Source organism: Sabethes cyaneus, chromosome 3 (assembly GCF_943734655.1).
Source record: "Sabethes cyaneus chromosome 3, idSabCyanKW18_F2, whole genome shotgun sequence".
Taxonomy (NCBI): Eukaryota; Metazoa; Arthropoda; class Insecta; order Diptera; family Culicidae; genus Sabethes; species Sabethes cyaneus.
Window position 1 is genome coordinate 28011344 of NC_071355.1, and position 21867 is coordinate 28033210.

Here is a 21867-nt window from a genome sequence, read left to right on the forward strand (position 1 = left end):
ACAGGTCGGATGGATATAATCGAATAATAAATAAATAAATAAATAAATAAATAAATACTTCCATTGCATCAGTATATGCAATTAGAAGCTGAAAAAAGTGCTCTGAGGATCAAAAGATCAATGAATCTTTTTGAAGAGGACTTAACAGGTCATCTCAGTATTCTAAAAACTATTTGTATTAATCCTCTTGTAACCAGTAATGAAGATTGGATGGAGAAAAAATACAACTTCAATCGAATATTTCGTGTATTTGAGGCTAGACGTGATTCCTGGGAAGATGGTGGTCCCGATCTTCGTCCAGGCTCGACAGTTTTCTATACAGATGGTTCAAAAATGGACAATCAAGTGGGAGCAGGAGTAACTGGCCCAGGAATAGGCATGTCAATTTCTATGGGCAGATGGCAAACTGTATTCCAAGCTGAAATACAAGCAATACTAGAATGTACGACTATGTGCTTGCGCAGGAACTATAGACATTCAAATATATGCATCATGTCCGACAGCCCTAAAGCAGCAGATATTGAAGCATATTGTAGCAGCAGCCATGAAACAGCTCTAAGCGCTCTAAAGTCGGCGGATTGAATACATGCCCATCAAAATTTGTCTGGGAATGTATTCAATCACTCCACAATTTGTCTTGTCATAACCAAGTCAACTTGTACTGGGTCCCAGGTCACTGTGGAATTGATGGAAATGAAAGAGCTGATGCGCTAGCAAGACTCTGATCATCTCACCAATTTGTAGGATTTGAGCCCTTCTGTTGCTTATCTGCTTCTGCTTTAAAAATGGAGCTTAAAGCATGAGAATGTACGAAAGTGGAATCAAACTGGAATAACCCTTTCAATGCTAGGCAGTCGAAACCTTTTATCTCTCCAAACGTTTCAATGACTCGCAAAATCCTGGAGCTTTCGAAGAAAGATCTAAGCATTTATACTGATCTTATAACAGGACATTGTCCGAGCCGCTATCATCTGAAGCTAATGGGAAAATTTCATGATGATATATGTCGCTTCTGTGGCATAGAAAAAGAAAACTCGGAACACCTTTTATGCCGATGTCCGGCAATTCTAAATAAAAGATTAAGATTCTTCGAAAGAGGGCTGTTAGAACCCTCTGATATTTGGAGAACAACTCCCAGCGCAGTAGTGCACTTCATCCGAAGTGCATCACCGGGCTGGACAAATGCTATTAGTCAAACAATGACAATCACTTCTGATAGTGGTGCGTCATCTTGACAACATAGCTATAATAAAACGGGGAACATATCACAATAGATCAAACAAATGATCGCAGTGATAAAAATACCCAACGTTGCTTGCTACACCAATGTGGTCACTTCCTCCGGTATCATGGTCTTCCGCCTGCACGCCATTCAGATGTTCAGCGAAGTGCTGCTTTCGCCTTTCGTTCACCGCACGGTCGTCAGTCAAGATACCTCCATCTTTGTCTCTACACATTTCGGCACGCGGCACAAAACCTTTGGGAGATTCGTTGAGTCTCTGCTAGAACTTCCGTGTGTCGAGTTCTTCTCACTCCTTCTCCTCTTGATGGCGCTTCTTCTCCTGCAAGAGTCGGGTTTGCTGTCTTCGCTTCTGTTTGTGTCACTCCACATTCTGACGGGTGGCTCTTCGCAGCATTTGTAACCTGCGCTGCAAATAACTGATGGCATTCCTCGTGTCCGGTGTCAAACGTAATATTGCCTTTAGCGATAAAACAAAAAAAAACTGAGATGCACGAGGCAGTGCTGTTGCGACGCTGAGTAAATTTATTGTCGCGCAAAACTGGGTTGTTTTCAATATGTACAATATGCGTTACCAAGTGACGACATCTGAAACACTAGCGGCAACTTCAGTTTTTTTCAATGACAGTTACGTACAGGGCGTTTTATTGATTGATACGGCTTGAAACACTCAACAACCCTTTGGCTACGCGTTTATGCTACAAGACCAACATTAAGGCTTGTTCGCGACAAAATCTGGACACCTCAATTTTCCAATAAAACAAATTTGCTATAAGTTTAATCCATGAAACAATTTTATATCATTTATGTGTGTATCGTTAATAATTATCAAACCAATTAACATTACTTATTTGGTCTGCATGAAAAATTGGCGAACTTTGGAGTTTACCCTTGCCATGAGTGTCAGTGCAGACTTGTTGGCAACCAATTTAGCTGCGTTTATCCAAGATTTTCGAAATTTATTTATAATTGTTGCTTGTTGTTTGTGCTGGGATAGCTCTCTTTTCACCAAAGCCCAATACCGCTCGATGGGGCGTAACTCTGGACAGTTAGGTGGATTCGCCTCCTTCGGTACAATTTGGACTCCATTAGCATCATACCATTGCAAAACATCTTTGGTGTAGTGACAGGAAGCCAAATCAGGTCAAAACAGCAAGGGTACATCATGGCTGTGTAGGAAAGGTAACAATCGTTTCTGCAGGCATTCTTCACGGTATATTTCCTTGTTAACCGTTCCCGTAGTGATGTAACTTTTGCCTGCTCGACCACAGTTGCATATGGCCTGCCATACTAAATATTTTTTGGGGAACTTGGCTTTCTTCTTTGTCCTAAATGCTCTGCAACGCCATTCCGTTTCATGGCAGTGTAAAAAGACATACCAGGAAGCTGTTTAAAGTCTTCTAGGACATACGTTTGATCGTCCATTATAACGCATGGAAACTTCGTTATCGTTCGCGATAAAGCTTACGAGCGTGCGTTTTGGCCGTCGTATTTTGCTTATCATTACGGTTTGGCACAGTCCTCACCTTGAAAGACTTCATGCCTTGTCGTTGCTTAGAAGTGTGCATGAACGTTGGCGACATTTTTATTTTACGAGCAATGATACGTACAGGATCTGGTCTCCTCCGTAATATTTGTTATACCTTCGCATCCTTGTAGCGGTTCCCCAGATCCGTTTTTGTTCCACTGCCCTTGTTCCTAGCTGTTGTCACGCGAGTATCGAATGATTTCAAAACACTGTGATCAGTGCTTGGAAGAAATCCAAACTTTTTGGCAAGTTTTCTTAACGAGAGATCCGGATTTTCATTGCGACCGCACACATTGCTTTTCGCACCTGCTCTTCTGTCGACGCCATTTTACGCTGAGCGCTTGTAATATAAACAAGTGTTATATTTTCAGAAAGAACAGACATACGTCTTCCACTCTGGGAAATGTTTCACTCATTGTTAATGTAATTCCGAAGCTGTGTGTGTTTAGGGGTGTCCAAATTTTGTCGCGAACAAACCTTACGTTCAATTGCGATTCGTCAGACACAACGCGGAACTTACTTATTTTACTTTTTCAACAACAATTCGCTCTTCGAATCAGTGCCGAATTTAGGAACCACGTTTGTCGCTTTCCAATCGCCCCTAACATCCGCTGCTCTAGCGTCCTCGTCAACAGCGCTCATCAAACGAGTATAGGGCCTGCCTCGAAGTCGGTGACCTCTGTTAGGTTCTCTGGTGAATATTGTTTTCGCTGGTCTATCATTCGGCACCCTTGTTACGTGGCCAGCCCACTGTAGCCTGCCTGCCTGCCGTTGCCTCAAAATATCGGCATGTATACTTGGTATATCTCGGGATTCATGTGCCTGCGCCACACTCCTGCTTCTAATATAGCGCCAAGAATCGCAGCATTTTACACTTAAAAGCACCAAGAGTTTGTTGGTCGCTCTTTTTCAACGTCCATCATGCTTCGTGGTCGTAGAGAACCACCGGCAAAATTAGCAGGTAAGCAAATTCGTCGACCACTTCAATATCTATTACCATCACAGTTCCGACACTCGAAGGGCTACCACGCTCTCTTCCAGCCGCCATGTAGTACGTTTTGGCAGAGTTTATGATAATCCCCATCCTCGCAGCTTCCTCCTTACGCCTCCTGTACGCCTCTTCCACAGCTCTACAGCTCCCTTTGAATAGCACCTTCCAATGTAATGTTGAAAAGCAAATTCGATAGCCCGTCACTTTGCTTCAAACTGGCTAAAGTCACAAATGAATCCGATTTTTCACCTGCTATACTGACGCTTGATTTTGAAACATCAAGGATAGCACGTATCAGCCTAATCCGTTTGGTTGGAAAACCATGTTTATGCATAAGCCCCCACAGCTCATTTCGTTCAACAGAAACACACGTCGCCTTGAAGTCTATAAACGAATGGTGAGTCTGCAAGATAAAATTCCGGAATTTATTGAGGATTTGTCGCAAGGTGAACATTTGGTCCATCGGTCCATGGTCTATGAAACACAGAGAATTTTGTATGCAGAATTGAGGAGAGTTATGCCTCGTTATTTGATAAATCCATAGTTAATTTGCATGAGCATTCAAACTCTGCCTGAGCCCGTGTCATAAAAAAATTATTTTTAATTAAAAATTAATGTATCGAATTGAAGCTAACACGAGCCTTAATTAATAAACTATTAGTTTAACCAATCGCAATTTATATACTCAGTGCTACTCAGTGTTGTATGGTACAATAAATATTCGAACCAATGCGGCTGGAAGTAAGTCGTCATTCATTGGAAATTTCAGTTTACTTTCAGGCAAATTCTATGGTTTATCGTAAAGTGTGTTTTATTTGTACGTCATTTGACATGATTGCTCGCGATTTACTCTTGTTACTGTAGTTTTCGGTTTTAGAAACCATGACAGTTTGAGACGTTACAAAATATTAAATTTTCTTTTCCGCTCCTTTTTGAATTATCTGTTATGAAGCACTTCGCCACTGTGGTATGATGATGGTTTTATAATCTCCGTGTAATTGAACATTTGTTTACCTTCACCTGTGACGAATGTACCCCTATATAACTATTAAATACCGACCCGGTTTAAGTTATGGTAATCGCATTCACAAGGGGAAAGCAACAACTCATCAATCAATCATACCAATTTATGCTTCATCATTTTCTCTCGCAATGCTGTAGCTTTTTGCTGTGCGAGTCAGTTTAGGTCAAGGTCGCTAGGGAATCGTTTTCGGCGTGGAGAAAGTTAATCAATCTTTCCGTTACGATTTAAATTTTATGCTGTTCTTCGCGGTATCTTTTGAACAGATTGGCACAGCAGCATGCGCTATATTTGGATTTTCCACCTAAACTACTTCTACTATACAATTTAAACTCGTTAGTTTCGATAAAAGAAAATCTCACATCTAACTTACACTATTTTTCACTTATTAAGAGACTTAAAAACGACATGACCGTAAAACCTAATATCACTGCAAACAGTTGCAGAAGGCCAACTTGACGCGAGCGCATAATGCTGCGTTTTCCACGCTCCCGCGGGAGTACTTCGCTGACGGTTACGTACAGTAGCGTACCACCAGCGACCCCTTGGAGGACCGGTATGACTAACACGTTGAAAGTTTGCCCTATATCGTCCAGCACCATGCCCACTGCGATGCCGGCCACCGATCCGACCGCGAACGTTAGAATTTGTAGAACATGCGACCAACGTTGACGGTTTCCGTTGGAACAAATTTCTACACCGAGACAAAAACCTACCACGTATTTGTGGGCACTAACCGCTCCCAGCAGCAGCATTACCTTGGAAGCCGTATCCTGTACTCCGATAGCTAATCCTTCGAGCAGAGAATGAACCACCAGGGCCAGCAATAGACTGAAAACTCCAGTCACCTGCTCCGAGCCATCACCGGAAGCGACCATCATTACTCTTGGGATGTTATCATTTGAGCGGGCTGGCTTAATTTCGGGAACGTCGCTATCCGACGGTCGCTGCTGCATGTGGGCACTGCTCTCTCTGTAGAACGAAATGTAACAAAATTAATTTTAAGATACTTATTTTCAAACCAGTTAACAACTAACCCTTTACTCAGCAGTTTGGTTTCTTCGCTGGTGCCATAACACCGAGCACCATCTTCGCCATTGATTGAATCGCGGCTCAGCCGCCTTCCAGCAGCCATAAACTGATCACCAAGCTCGCCATGGCTATGTCCATGTCCGACACCACACAAACTGCTCATTTCATCCACCGTGTAAATCAGAAAGAATCCAACGCAGAATATTATCTCCGCATATTGATGGAGAGCATCGCGAACTTCTGGTAGCATGTGTACCAGCGCGGTGGCCAACAAAACACCCGCACCGAAGCAAAGCAGGAAGGATATCAGCACCGGGAATCGCTCTCGGTTGCGTTGGGCACAGAAGAGCGGCAGAATGCCGGACACAAAGCTGCCCACGCCGAGAGCCAAAATCGCCAACGATTTGGCTTCATTTTTGCTCATACTCCAGTCGCTATCTGCTGTTGTGGTGTTTATTGCCTCCAGCATTTGTTGGTGGACTTCGGTTGTGTTGGCTACTAGGTCCATATTTGCAGGATGAGGATGATGTTATTTCGAGATCCGTTGCAAAGTTCGAGACTGCTTCGGTTGCAGACGTGCTCCTAGCAGATCTTCTTCATTGAAGGCACACTTTTGCTTTTCATTAGTCGTCGCTCGCGGGACGGTTGCTGTACGCCGATAACGACGCGTGTATGTCTGGAAGGTATCGAAAAGATAAATTAGACGGAGATAACGGCAATCGGGTGCTATATTTGAACGATTGGAATTCGTTGCGTTCGCATTTGTTTTGCTGCGCAAAGTGGCACTGTGAACAATTTTTGGAGTACAATGATGACTTTTCTTGGAAATTTTCCATTTTTTTTATTCAGCTTGTTTATTTATATGGCTCGCGCACAAACGGAGCCAAATTTTTCTTATGTGGAGTAGGGAAAAGCCTGCGGGAGTGACACATACATTTTGTGTCTTCTCCCGTAGGCATAAAACCTCTCATCTTTTCAAGAAAAATTAAATTAGGTAACAATTACAAAAAACATTAATGAAGGTTACTTAAATACTAAAAATATTAACATTCTAATTTGTATGAGTTAACCAAAAACAGGCATGGAGGTCTTGAATTCTTGTAATTGTTTTCATACTTCAAGTTCTAGTCACATATGCGGGTTGTCTTATAATCCTTTTCTAAAAAGATAAAAGAAAGTGCTAAATGGGGATACGAATAGTTTTGAGAAAAGTATAAATAAGAGACATATAGCAAAGGTCTAAACTTGCTAAATTATCACGAACTGGAATATTGTCTTGTTTATTTCTCCCTCGAAGGGAATCTTTAAGCACGGATCTAGCGGTATGGTATGTTGGGCATTGCCAAACGACATGTTCTATGTCATGATAACCCTCACCACAAGTACAACGATTACCTTCTGAGAGACCTATACGATGTAAATGTGCCTCGAACCAGTAGTGGTTTGACATAATTCGAGACATCACACAGATAAAATCACGATTCACATTAAAAGTTTTGAACCATGGTTTAGTTGATACTTTGGGAATAATGGAATGTAACCATCTTCTGGTAGCAGCCAGGTGGAAGGAGCACTTTCAGACACTATTGAATGGAGAGGTAAATGCGGAGATCAGCAGGGACAGGATAGAAATTGTAAGCGATGGTCAAGCTGTGGAGCCACCAACACAGGAGGAGGTTAAGAAGGCAATCAGTGAGCTGAAAAACGGTAAGGCTGCTGGGAAGGACGGTATCCCGGCTGAACTTCTAAAAGCGGGGAGCGAGCGGCTGTACGAAGCAATCCACCGGATCATTGTCAGGATCTGGGAGGAAGAACAAATGCCGGAGGAGTGGTTGGATGGCCTCATTTGCCCAATTTTCAAAAAGAAACATCGAATGGAGTGTAAAAACTATCGAGGAATTACATTGCTCAATTCTGCCTACAAGGTGCTTTCCCGTATCCTGTTGTGCAGACTGAGACCGTTAGCGGAGTCCTTCGTCGGTGAGTACCAAGCTGGTTTTCGTGAGGGTCGCTCCACGACAGATCAGATGTTTACCCTGCGCAGGTTGCTAGACAAGTTCCGGGAGTACAACTTGCAGACACACCATCTGTTTGTGGACTTTAAAGCGGCGTACGATTCAGTTAAACGAAATGAGCTGTAGCAGATAATGCTAGAACATGGTTTTCCGACGAAACTAGTTACGCTGTATCGTGCGACGCTGGGCGAATCCAAATCATGCGTTAGAATAGCGGGTGAGACCTCAGCTGCTTTCGTGACGTTGGATGGACTGAAGCAAGGGGATGCACTCTCTAACCTGCTATTCAACATTGCCTTGGAAGGTGCATTACGAAGGGCAAACGTAGAAAGGAATGGAACTATCATCACGAAATCTCACATGCTTCTTGGTTTTGCGGATGACGTCGATATCATCGGAATCAACCGTAGAGCAGTGGAAGAGCCCTTCAGGCCCTTTAAAAGGGAAGCTGCGAGATTGGGACTTACCATTAATACCGCCAAAACGAAGTACATGGTTGCTGGTAGGGAACGTGGGAGCTCAAGTGGTGTTGGTGCCGAGGTGGAGTTAGATGGGGAACGATATGAAGTAGTGGAGGAATTTATATACCTTGGTACACTTGTGACATTTGACAAAGATGTAAGCCGCGAAGTGAAACGACGAGTTGCAGCCGCGAATCGGGCTTTCTACGGATTACGTAGCCAGCTGAAGTCCCGTAGTTTGCAAATTCGCACAAAACTGGCGCTCTACAGAACACTAATCCTCCCGGTGGCCCTTTACGGACACGAATCATGGACGCTAAAGGAAGCTGATCGGCGAGTGATTGGGGTTTTTGAGCGTAAAATTCTGCGATCTATACTTCTTGGTGGCAAAATGGAGAATGGAGTGTGGCGCAGACGCATGAATCACGAGCTGTATCAAGTATACAAATATGCTGATATAGTGAAGGTAGTGCAATGTGGCAGGCTGCGGTGGGCTGGACACGTGGCCAGAATGCCCGATGAAAGAGTAGCCAAAACTATTTTCAGCAGAGAACCAGGAAGAGGCCGTAGACTCCGAGGCAGACCCCGCACCCGGTGGGTGTGTGCTGTCGAAGACGATGCACGTTCAGCTGGTGTTCGTGGGGATTGGAGAACGGCAGCCCAGGACCGACGGTACTGGAGGACCATAATTCGTTCGGCGCAGGATCGGTAACTGACCGTTGCCACTAAAGTAAAGTAAAGTAAGTAAAATTCAAATTGAAAATACTTTTAATTCAAAACTCTAATTTTTTAAACTTCAAAATTCATAACCAGCTCATTTTTGAAACAATATTATAAGGTTGTTTTAAAAATATTTTATTAAAACAAGAATCCTATTGTTTGAAACAAACTAAAAAAATTTCTCACCGTGTAAAAGCTTGTGCAAGTTTTGTGATGAAGCCATTGCCTACGATTCTTTGATTCAACAATCACTGCGTTGATAGTCATCAAAGTTACAGTCACAGCCGGCGTTTAGGTCGGCAAACCCGTGGGGTCGCAAAGGGGTTCGCGCTTCGGGAAGGCCTCGCGCCTGGTGATGACTAGAGAAAAATGTTAAATTAATCGAAGTGGACAACCCCTGGCATTAAATATAATACAACACAATTGGCTGTTCAGAAATGTTTGAATGATTTCCATTGTCTCCTGTTCTCTTTTATTTAAATGCAGAGTAAAGTAATGAAAAAAATCGATGAAATTAGGCCTCGCTGCTCTGGAATGGGTCGTTACATAATGTGCCAAACGACTCGGCTCAGTTTGCACGTCGATTGTTTACGGAGGCTTCGATCATACGAGCTTTCAGACCAATAAGTCGCTCAACGCTTCGAAATCCGCAACGAGTTTTTAAAAAACTCTCCGTTGCATGGAAATCAACATACAAACGTGGCAAATCTATGGAAACTGCACTGCACTGTGTAATGACGTTAATTGAGAAATCAGTCAGATAACAGAAAACAGCACTTTGTAGTTTCCTTGATACTGAAGGAGCTTTCGATTACACATACTTCGTTTCAATTATTACGACTCATTCTGTTTTAAAACAGAATCGACCACATTACAACAGGCTAGATTAAAGCAATGCTTTTGAGCAGAGAAATCACAGCATCTTTGAGAGATACGACAGTCACAAATTCGGTGATCATAGGATGTCCACAAGGAGTTCTCTCCCCCTTGCGTTGGACACTGGTGACTGACGCACTCCTTAACAAGATATCGCAGCTTGGTTATGAGATTATACCGCCGACGTAGAACTTGTCGTCAAAAGAAAACTGACGCAGTTCTGTCAAGTTGTTTGTTACGAGCTCTGAACACCGCCATGATATGCTGCTTACATGACGGGCTTCTAGCTACATACTATTGTAAAACATACTATTACTTCCCATATACTGATCGGTTTCAGGCTGAGCTTTAGTAAGGAAATCAAACTCTTTGGAATAATTCTGGATGTTGTTAAGAAAGCATCCCATTGGAGAAATACAGGGTTGTAGGCTAAACGGTTTATCTACCCAAATCCTACAGTCGCTAAAAACGACTCAAGTTAACTCTTAGTGAACTACGCACAACTACGGGACTCCTAACTGGACACTGTCCTGCTCTTTATCATTTGAGAATGTTGGATGAAACCGAAACTTGCTGTTTTGTATCTCGGAAATCAAAAGATCAACGCATCTGCTTTACAATTACGTGGCTCTTGCTTTATCCAGGCACAAATTCTTCAGAAGTTTACTTCCTGCAGCGCAAATCCCAAAAGGTCATAGATTTTATTAACCATGTAGTACCGAATTCGGACACAAGAATGATTCAACTATCTAGCCTAACTCCATCAATAAGTATGATCAGTCCGTAAATTGTGTAAGGCAATCAGAGCCTGCCTCAAAAGACGATCATTAAAACTGCCACAGTGCAGTGACGTTTTAATCCAATGGCCACAAGGGACATACAAAAAAAGCCTCGCTGGTTGATCTGCACAGAGCCTCGCGCGTTGTAACGCCGGCTCTGGTTACAGTATATCTCTTGTATTTTCGTAGACGACATCAGTTGTATACATATTGTAACAATATATCGCTAGAGTCGATCGGAAGCAAATAATCGTCGTGCAGTTTGACAAAACGGTTTACTTTCAGGATATCAATTCGGTCTAGGTTTAGGCGAACAAAACATTCATGACCGGTTGGAACAGGGAAACTCTGCCACTTTTTCTAAAATAAAAATAATCAAAATCACAGTGAACAAATGATGATGTATAAAATTGTCGTCATTACCTGTAAAGCAAGGCGATTACGAAGAAAATGTATGGGGGAATTTGACCTTGAAACTTTTCGTTAGCTTTCACTATTTAACATTTGACAAATTTGCCAAATATATAACAAAACGCACACAATTGTTACATCTATTATGAATCAATTAAAATGAAAACCATCAAAATTCATTCAGAATTGAAAGCCTATTTTGCGTTTAAGATCTTCCAATTTTTTTTTTTGCGCCGGTAATCAGAATCCAAATAATGGAATTACACAATCGATGCGGTCAACCTCGTGTGAACTTGAGAAGTCATCAGTACTATTTACTTTTTATACTAGTTTATATTGTATGTTTACTTTACTATCTACGGTTTAATAATGTTAAGTTCTCATTATAGTTGTATTTTGCAATCTATCAGTTTTCTCTAATTGTCATTAGCAGTTAGACCCTTTTGTTAGATGTTAGCGACAGTAAAAGATGATTCGAATGCCTGTCTGCTTACACTATTAAGAAATGCCGTAAGGAATTATCAAAATATGCGTACAAACAAAAGCAAAAATATCTCGCTCACTCTTGTTGTACCTACTGTGTCGATGTGGATCGCACATTCACGATTAGCGGCGAACACGCAGACATGCTAGGAATGAATTCACGAGCGCATTTTATACGGCAGCCCAGGGCAAAAGCTCAACGTTATATTACACTATTTGAAACCAATAGGGGTAACAGAATAGTCTTTTCGTTAATACAAATCATTCAAAGTTTTATGTTTTATCTTAGGCAATATTTCATTTCAGGAAACATAATTTCTCGAAAAAAAATAGCTTGCATGTGGTTGGTTGGTTAATGAATTATGACAATACTTGATGTTGATGCATTTATCAATAGTAAATTTTTAAAAATAAATGGTTTTCACTTGTTTGATTTGCAGAAAAATTTCTGGCCGACTAATATAAATATCTTACTGCTTAAGAAATCATTGAGTTATTAGCGCTTAAAACCTGTCATTGAATGACAGCCTACTTTGTCGTAAAACCTATAGTCTAACGTCAATACTGTTTATCTGAGAACGACGCGGAAAAATAGAAGCCCGTGGCTAATTTTACCCCGCTTTACACTATAGCTACGGAACGCCGAAGAATGAACAAAGCAGCAGAAAAATACCCCACGATAGAAAGCTTAATCATCTGCCTCGATTTTCATGGTCACGTTTGTCGTGAAACCTTAACTATAATTAAGTTAAACGCAATCACTATTTCTGCAATCAATAGGTATTATTCACTCAAAACACAATTATTTTGACATATGTAGTTTCACCTGTTGATTTTTCTGCTTGTCACCAATACTGATATTTATCTTTGTTTTTATAAAACTCTGCCACTTTTTTCCAATAAAAAATCACAAATAAATAAAAGTTAAGAAATCGCTACTGGAATGCACAACAATTGAACACTTGATCGGTTAGTCATCTTCCATGATGCGTAAAATGAACGATTACTTAACAGAAACAAGAGTGCATCTGAAGAAAAAAAATGTAGGCCAATGACTGACCATTGGCACTTCCCTTATGCATGTCGACCACTGGCAGGTGTCGACCTGACCATGCAAAACAATGTTACACGCCTAATAATCTTCAGGTTCTGGTGATAACTTAGCAATTCGAACTTCTAAGCTGGTTAAACTTACCATGAAATCGAATGTTGTTGTTTTCTCGATCCGAAGGCTCGGAATGAACTAACTGAACCAGACTGGTACGTAAGCACGGACGCGGTGAAGCTGATTCCACATAGATAGGAAAGACGTGTAGCGAACTTAAGCAAACCCGCCTGCTGAGATTCATCTGGTTCCAAGTTGAGGTTTGCATATTTTTGAAATTAAATTTACGTTCAAAACAATTACAAAAAATAATTTTGATTATTTTGATTCAAAATACTAACATTTTTTTAATTTAAAGTGTGATCAAACTACAAGAAAATGAATTTTCTGCGTTATCAATGCGACTATATTCTGAAAGTTGCAGTCTACGATTAAAATGTAGACAAAACAACGATAAAAAAGCTAACTACCTCACTATAAACAAAACATTCCGAAGTCCGAACGCAAGTTGTTTGACTGCCCGAGTTGCCTAGCAGCTGTTTTGAAAATGAATGCCCTCACTGTTCTCAGAAACAGATGCACTAGTATTGGTAGATAACGAGCACGCGGCCTCTAATGCCCTTCTAGGGAATCCCTTGTACAGTGGCTGCAGGTTTCCGATGGAAACGGCTTTGCTAGCAAATCGTCATTCATCGACCGGGGAGTAATCTTCACTTGCAAAACGAAGCACCTACTGGTCCCACAAGTCTAGCCAATTTCTAAGGTTCAACTGACCTCAAATGTAGAACTTAATCGAGAATATCTAGTTTTAATCAGATTTTTTCCACATTACCCTATTATGCAACAATATTCGAGCATCTGCTGGTCACTCGAAATTGTTTTTGCGACGATAAAAGTGCACTGCGCAAAACACGTCCATATAAACACCAATCAGGAACACTAAAACTGATAACAACGCACCTAAGAATCACTGCTTAGTATCACTCACCTTCGCTTCTGTGCTGAGGCTGGAACAGATCTTACTTCACGCTACGGTCAATGAAAGCTGACCTTTACACTGGGAATCACTTCGAAGAAACCTTCAGCCTCAGGCCCGCAGCTGTTGTTGCTAGCAACTGGTGCTAGCTGCCCTCTGTTAGTAGCTGTCGAAGCGAAGCGAATGAAGAAAGGATGAACACAAGCCCGTATCTGCTGCTGCTGCTGCTGCCGCTGTTGCCTTGCCTGCTTTCGAAATAGTACTGCCGCGGGGCTAGAACATGCACACTCATAATGCACGTCTGAATCTGAACTGAACCCGCATGAACGGTTACATAGCCGTTAAACGAGCAGTTGATGGGTAGAATGATTCACAATCTGTGGTGTGTGTAAGACGTAGTTCTACGTCAATAGATATTTCAATAAACTAAGCTTTTTAAACACTTACTGAAACACAGAAAATTATGACATTTTAGAACTTTAATTAACGCTGATTGTGTAAGGTTCTATTGAATAAATATCTACTAATATAAAAATGAAATTACGAACAATTTGACAATCTAATATACCACATATTTACAACTGTGAAAACCATAAAATGCCCCCGACAAGCAACAATAAGTAAAAAACTGGAAAAACCATAATCTGAATACATATGCGCAAGGTAATAAACACCCTACACAATGCAGGTAGTCGGTGAGCGAGTCGAATTCATTTGATACCTGTGTATGTCGGAACATGAATAAACTTCCTACGATGGTTTTCGTAGTTTTCTACCATACTTTCGTATCCTTATCCTTATCTGCCTATAGGAAATAAGAGGTAGAAGAGAGGTATTAATTTTGCCTAGCAAGGACAAGAAAGGTTAGAACTGCTTTGCATCACATCTACGGATGCTTTATGACAGTCGTTGCTTGTACCCAACAAGTAAGATGAACTTAAAAGTCTTTTATGTATTATTCTTGAGAGTCGGACAACTTACACGGGCTACGGGCATAATATATAGACTTTTCATCGAAAGTAATTTTCAATAGATTCGAAGTCAGTTATTTTCCCGAATAACTTCAATGCTAGTTTACAATTTTACGCATTATAATCCTTGAGCATCGTTGCACTTTTTTTGCAAAAATATTAGTTGTACCTGAATTATAGATGCAATCCTGAAAAAAGTTCTACACGAAACTTTGCACGGTTTTGAGTGGAAAACTCCAAAGAAAAGCCAGAACTTGACTTGAACTAATTTAATTTTGAAAATTTACTTGATATTAGAGTGAAAATAGGACTTAAAATTGTTTTTGAAACTACTAACTAGAATTAAATTTAGAGTAATTTGGATTGCCAGTTTTACTTGAAATTAAACATGAAAGCAAAGCCTAGGTACTACATTCCGTTATCGAAACTTGACCTTCTGTTTTTATACGACAGACTTCGCAGCCAGCTGTTAGAATACAGGACAATTGCAGGGCCAGTTGCTACAATCCTATTGATTCCAACAGCCTCTCCCAGCCGAGATTCGAACCTACGACGACTGGCTTATTAGGCCAGCATCATGCATCGAGACCAACTGGGAAGAAATTGAACATGAAATCGGACTTAAGACAGAATTTCAAATTGTTACAGTATTGTTCCGATTATATCAGCCCCTCTGTGAATAATAGGAAAACTGATATAATCGGAAGTTTTTTTGCTCAAAGTATGCCAAATTTACAAATGAAATATGTTATGTACATTATTAGGGTGGTCATGTTTCCATACATTATGGTGATTAAAAAAAACAAAGTTTTAAATGCGTAGGGGAAGGGCGGTAAAGACGGACACTGCGGGAAAGACGGACATTTGTCATATTTCATAAACAATAATTTTTTGAAGCAAATCAATGATGAGAAATGTTTCTATAGACTGAATTAGCACTTTTGAATTAAACTGCCGATTTTTAGCAGCGCAGCTGTCAAATTTATAAGCAAAACAAAGAAAAAATGCGTATTTTCGCTAACCGATGTAATTTTGTGTGTGAAGGAAATAGCTGGTAAATCGTTAAAAAACAACATATTCATGCTAAACCGACCACATTGCGTTAGGTTGACCCTTCACTGAATATCCATTGGAAACCTGGTGAATTTATAAATATTCAGTAAAAAGTTATTGAAGTTTGAAAAAATGGTATCCAAGTCGGGAAAGACGGACACCCAACGATAGGGAAAGACGGACACACAGATTTTGAACCCATTTTGCCCAACAACGATTTAACATTGCAAATACTTACATATTATATATGTAAAAGTAACCAGAAGTCTTATAACAGTTGGAATAGGCAAACTTTTAGAAACGATTAATTCGTCACCAATTAAAATATTGAAGGGAACCATTTTATTTTCTCGCTCAAAGGGGGGATCGGGAAGGGGGTTTTCCCAAACCAATTCTTTCCTAAATACATGATGAAATATGTTAATCTTTCTTAATACTGATAATTCGACGACGCGTGACACCTTTTTGCGAGTGTCCGTCTTTCCCATATCAAGTGTCCGTCTTTCCCGCCCGTGCGCAGAAACTCTGATTTATACATAATGTTTATAATATTTAAAAAAGCATAGATTTTGGAAGAAATTTTCTAGCACACGTTGCAACTTTATTAGACAGGGACTTAAAGGTTCAGTTTGTACGAAAATTGCGATCAATACAGTTATATTTGAGTAGATATTGAGTTTTTACCTTAAGGTGTCCGTCTTTACCGCCCTTCCCCTACCAAAAATACGTCGTCTCTCTGAAAGTTGCGGCACATACAAAAATAAGGTTTTTAAGGGTTTGTCCATAAATAACGCTTCACAGCTAATTCCTATGAAGAGATACAGCTACAATGTCTTTAACAAAGTTATTTGTATTGATATTTACTACATCTTTGCTGAACTCATCAAATATGTATCTCGAATAAGTGAGAAAATAAATTTCCTATTTCACTTTTAAGGGGATTTAACACATACATAATGGTTTCTGTCAAATGAAGGGTTTTTTATAGCAAGAAATATTGTCAAAGACATCATATGCCAATCTCGCGTTTCGGCGTAATCTCACGCGATCATGTATTTCGATGCTTGAACCACTGTGCAGCCTGGTCCATAAAGGGTTAAAACGCCTGAATCACTCATTTGGCTGTTCATATGACCTCAAAGGAATCATTAAATAACTTAAAAAGACCTAATTGTAAGGACCACATTGAAAGTATACAAGCAAAATGTAATAAATATATGAGATGTTTAAATCCTCTCCTTAACAGAAATTCAAGACTTTGTCTAAAAAATAAACTATTGATTTACAAACAAATTTTTAGACCGGCAATGTTATATGCCGTTCCGATTTGGTCAAGTTGTTGTATTACGAGGAAGAAGAGTCTTCAGAGCATTCAAAATAAAATTTTGAAAATGATTTTGAAACGTCCTCCTTGGTTTAGTACATTAGAATTCATAGACTTACTGGTGTTGAAACCCTAGAAGCTATGTCAATCAAAATTATTTCAAATTTCCGACAAAAATCGTTACAATCCTCTATTGCGATCATCAGGTCGCTTTATAAATCATAAGTTAGCTAGGTTAGATATTAGGTTAAGATTTCATATTATTTTATTACATGTAGGTTTTAATCCCTACTGTTAAATAATCCTAATTGTCAATTTTAAATCCATTTTTCGTCTTATTCTCTTCCGTTTTATAGTTTTCTTTAGTTCGTGTTTCGATTACTTTCCTTCTACGATTTTTATACAATTATTCTCCTTAATTTTATTTGATTTTTTATTTCAGAGGCTTTCAGCCTCTTACTCTTCTCATTTGACATATCGTATGACTTCTTTTTTTTCTATTTTTAGGAAGAGAAGTATGCCTGAAAAATGATTTATTGAGTGAACTGGAAAATTTCGTTATAGACCAAAAAGATATCGGGTAGTACAATGCTAGGTGGGATTCGCACCCAGAGTCTTTCGATTGGCGCTTGACTGTTTTTCAGCCCCCGTTGTATCAATTAGTCTAATGACACATTCTAGCGTTACGGGACACAATTAGCACTCATTTTTACTGTGCAATTTAGCTTTTGTTTGCTGATTTTTTTCGCTATGTGTCTAACACTTAATTTAATAATTCTATAAAAATTCTATAAAATAATTCAATAAAAATATAAAATTTGTTCAAGTGAATCTTCATCATGCAAAGGGGGCAACTGCTGTACTTTGGAGAAGATTCACAGAAAGCAAACTGGATGTAGCACTGATCCAGGAGCCATGGACTAATAAAAGTAGGATACAAGGAATCCCTACAAATTCATGTAAGTTGATTTACGCTGAGAGCCAGCTCTCGCCCAGAGCTGCGATTTTGGTAAACGAAAGGGCAAATTTCTTTCCTATTACAGAATTAATTACAAAAGATACCGTAGCAATCATGATGGAGGTGCCAACGACCCATGGCACAACTGAAATTTGTATTGCATCAGCGTACTTTCCAGGAGACATGGGAGAAGTACCTCCACCGGAGGTTGTAAATCTGGTCTCTTATTGTAAGAGACATAACAAGGCATTTATCATTGGATGTGATGCAAACGCGCATCATACAGTGTGGAGCAGCACAGATACCAACCAGAGAGGTGAGTACCTTTTAGATTTTATATCATCGCATGAAATCGATATATGTAATAAAGGGGACAAACCAACTTTCGTAAATAGAATAAGACAAGAGGTTCTTGATCTGACAGTATGCAGTCCAACGGTGACTGATAGAATAAAGAACTGGCATGTTTCGGACGAAGAATCCCTGTCCGATCACAAGCAAATTATATTTGATTACGAAGCTAATCAACAACTGAATGAAATTATAAGAGATCCTAGGAAAACAAACTGGGAGCAATATGATTTGAATCTCAAAGTAGGAGTCAATAGCTTGAAAGGTTGCTCAAAAACGTATGAAGAGCTAGAAAACAACACAACGCAACTTTCAAGCCTGATCCTACAAGCGTATCATAAAAGCTGTTCTACAAAGGAACGCTCTACTAATAGAGATGTACCTTGGTGGAACAAAACCTTAGATAAATTTCGGAAGAAAACCCGGAAACTGTTCAACCAGGCCAAACGGACACAACAGTGGGAAGCATATAAGCAAACCCTCACTGCCTATAATAAAGAAATAAGGAGATCAAAGAGGATACACTGGAGGCATACATGTGAGAACATTGAAAATACTCCAGCAACAGCAAGATTGCAGAAAATCCTCGCTAAAGATCATTCAAATGGGTTAGGTACCTTGAAAAAAGAGGATGGCTCTTTTACTAAATCTACTAAAGAAACATTAGAGCTAATGATGAAAGCACATTTTCCATGCTCAGTCATTAACTCATACGAAGACCAAAGTACACCGGCATTGAGAACTGTAACTCTTGAAACCAGGACAGACATTCATGAAATAGTGAATGAAATAACTGGGCTAGACAGAAACAGGAATGATGCATGCACTTTGGCCAAAAAATTTTTTACGAGAAGCAAAGTGGAATGGGCAATTGACTCTTTTGAACCCTTCAAATCACCGGGTAGGGATGGAATCTTTCCTGTACTACTACAGAAGGGCAAGGCGTTTTTAACACCTACTCTGACAAACCTTTATCAGTCCAGCCTGATACTAGGCCATATTCCAGCAGCATGGCGACAAGTGCGGGTCATTTTTATCCCGAAGGCCAATAAAAAGGACAAGACTTCACCAAAGTCCTTTAGGCCGATAAGCCTTTCGTCTGTTCTGCTGAAAATAATGGAAAAAATACTTGATGAGCATATAAAATCATCATATTTAGCTAAAAACCCTCTGAGCAAATATCAATTTGCATATCTAGAAGGTAAATCTTCAGTAACAGCATTACATACGGTTATAAGGAAACTAGAAAAGTCTTTTGAAGCGAAAGAAATATCACTAGCAGCCTTCCTAGATATAGAAGGCGCATTTGATAACTCATCCCATAGTTCAATGATTGCGGCTATGATGAAACGTGGTTTCGATGTATCCGTTATCCACTGGATTGGCGAAATGTTATCAAAACGAGATATATCAGCAAAACTTGGAAGTACATCCATTAGCGTTAGAGCAATGAAAGGGTGCCCACAAGGAGGCGTAATATCACCTCTATTGTGGTCTTTAATAGTTGATGATCTTCTTCAACAGATGACAGCCTTAGGCTTTGAAATAATTGGCTACGCAGATGATATAGTCGTAATTGTTCGTGGGAAATTTGACTCTATCATCGCTAACCGGATGCAAATTGCTTTGAATTTTATTTCATCATGGTGTGATAGGCAGGGCCTCAACATTAATGCCAATAAAACTACTATCATACCATTTACGAGAAGAAAAAAAGTTACATTGAGTAACATAAATTTGAAAGGAACACTCTTGAAACTTTCAGACACTGTCAAATACCTTGGAGTATTTCTTGACAGACAACTCAATTGGAATACACATCTAGAGCAAGCTGTAAACAAAGCTACAAATGCTCTATGGATATCCCGGTCAACATTGTTACATAACATTAACCAGATTGTTACGTAACTGTGTGATGATGTGACGTTGAAGTTACGTAACCTGAGAGTAACATGATGGTTGAAATTTCCCACTTTTTTACATAACATTGTTACATTACAATGTAACATTGCGGTAATGTTTATGATATGAGGTTGTAGTTACGTAACCTGAGAGTAACAGGATGGTTGAAATTTCCCACTTTTTTACATAACATTGTTACATTACAATGTAACATTGCGATAATGTTTATGATGTGAGGTTATAGTTACGTAACCTGAGAGTAACATGATGGTTGAAATTTCCCACTTTTTTACATAACATTGTTATATTACAATGTAACATTGCGATAAAGTTTATGTAACATTGCAATAACATTAAAGCAATGTAACGTTACGTTACATTATTGCCATTGTTATGTAACAATCCTATTATTTCTGTTATGTAACAATATAAATGTTTTTGTAACGTCACAAAAAATACTTAACTGTGACACCTCAATAATACTTGCCATCAGAATGTATGTACAACCTCGAAAATACTATGCGAATTGACTAACTGCTAGCAAGTGCACTTAAAAGCTGATCATAAACTCACGCAGTTTACGTTTAGCTTGCAAGCGCATTTACTAGCAGCTACATAGTCAATGCACCTAGTATTTTCGAGACTTTACATATATTCAGGCCTACGTCACCAATCTTTGTTCCTTAAATAATCGACAAATAAAAAGTACATTTAGATTCCAAATCATTTATTGCGGAGTTTCCACCTATTTAGAGTCCCACGTGAAAATTATTAGCTTGGTTATTTTCTGCGTTTACCACAGATATTTGCTATTTAGCAATTAAAATGTCTTTTATCTTTAGCAATTTAAACCATCAGTTGGTCGTTATTGCCTCCCCACTGCACCCCTACTTGCTTGACAAGCATAGTTTCAGTGTATTTAGTAGGTACAGGATAATTATTATTAAAAAATGTATTTGCGTAGGACTCGTAAAATTTCTGCAAGGTACAATATTATTCGATTCCTTTTAATTCATGTAGGGTAGATGCTCGAGTAGTTGTGATAGTACCTATAGTGGTGGAAACTTTAAATATTCCGCTATTTTTGCAGATTTTGGTACAGTTTGACAAGTATCGATATACCAGTACCAGTTTTATTTGGTAAGTATCAAACGTCACACGCAGTGCCTTGTAAGTCGCAAGGGCCTGCATAGTGCCGTCGTCCCGCCAGTAAAAACAAAGTTAGATTAAACTTCTCGGTCGGTGGTTCTACAGTAGACGAAGGAAGAAGCACAGATTGTTCCTAAAAATAACCCAACCCATGTCGCTAGCTTAATAAGGGGGGTTTGCAGTCTATTTTGTCCAGCACCTCTGTGGTGAACACACGGTGTTCAACACTGAAAGTAACACAATGTTTCTGTTATGTAACACAGAAGTAACATTGTAATGTTACAAGGTTATCAAAATTTGACGTAACATTTAAATAAAAAATGGTAGCATTGTTACGTTAAAATGTTACCTGCAGGTTATGTAACAATAACATTAAGTTTGTTACATTACAAACTTGATGTTCTTGTTACATAACCTACAGGTAACATTTTAACGTAACAATGCTACCATTTTTTTTTATTTAAACGTTACGTCAAATTTTGATAACTTTGTAACATTACACAAGGAAACTATATATAGTA

General features: G+C 39.5%; 1 protein-coding gene across 4 annotated transcripts; it reads right to left on the reverse strand.

The window, feature by feature from the left end:
- Positions 1-4978: 4978 nt before the first annotated feature.
- On the reverse strand, positions 4979-13916 carry LOC128741625 (zinc transporter ZIP1). 4 transcript variants are annotated; one of them, XM_053837573.1, is made up of 3 exons: positions 13651-13916; positions 5818-6488; positions 4979-5752 (listed from the first exon to the last, which is right to left on the reverse strand). In XM_053837573.1, exons 2-3 carry the CDS (start codon positions 6318-6320, stop codon positions 5155-5157), a joined length of 1101 nt encoding a protein of 366 aa, XP_053693548.1. In that variant the 5' UTR covers positions 6321-6488; positions 13651-13916; the 3' UTR covers positions 4979-5154. The 4 variants fall into 4 exon arrangements, with proteins under 4 accessions (XP_053693548.1, XP_053693549.1, XP_053693551.1 ...); XM_053837574.1 differs by lacking the exon at positions 13651-13916 and adding an exon at positions 12753-12949; XM_053837576.1 differs by lacking the exon at positions 13651-13916 and adding an exon at positions 12384-12650.
- Positions 13917-21867: the final 7951 nt, after the last annotated feature.

Bases quoted from the DNA above. Each gene is read 5' to 3' on its own strand.
- LOC128741625 (XM_053837573.1), bottom strand. From the start codon at position 6,320: ATGGACCTAGTAGCCAACACAACCGAAGTCCACCAACAAATGCTGGAG. The intron at 5,753-5,817 runs GTTAGTTGTTAA...TTCGTTCTACAG, and splicing joins ACCAAACTGCTGAGTAAAGG to AGAGAGCAGTGCCCACATGC.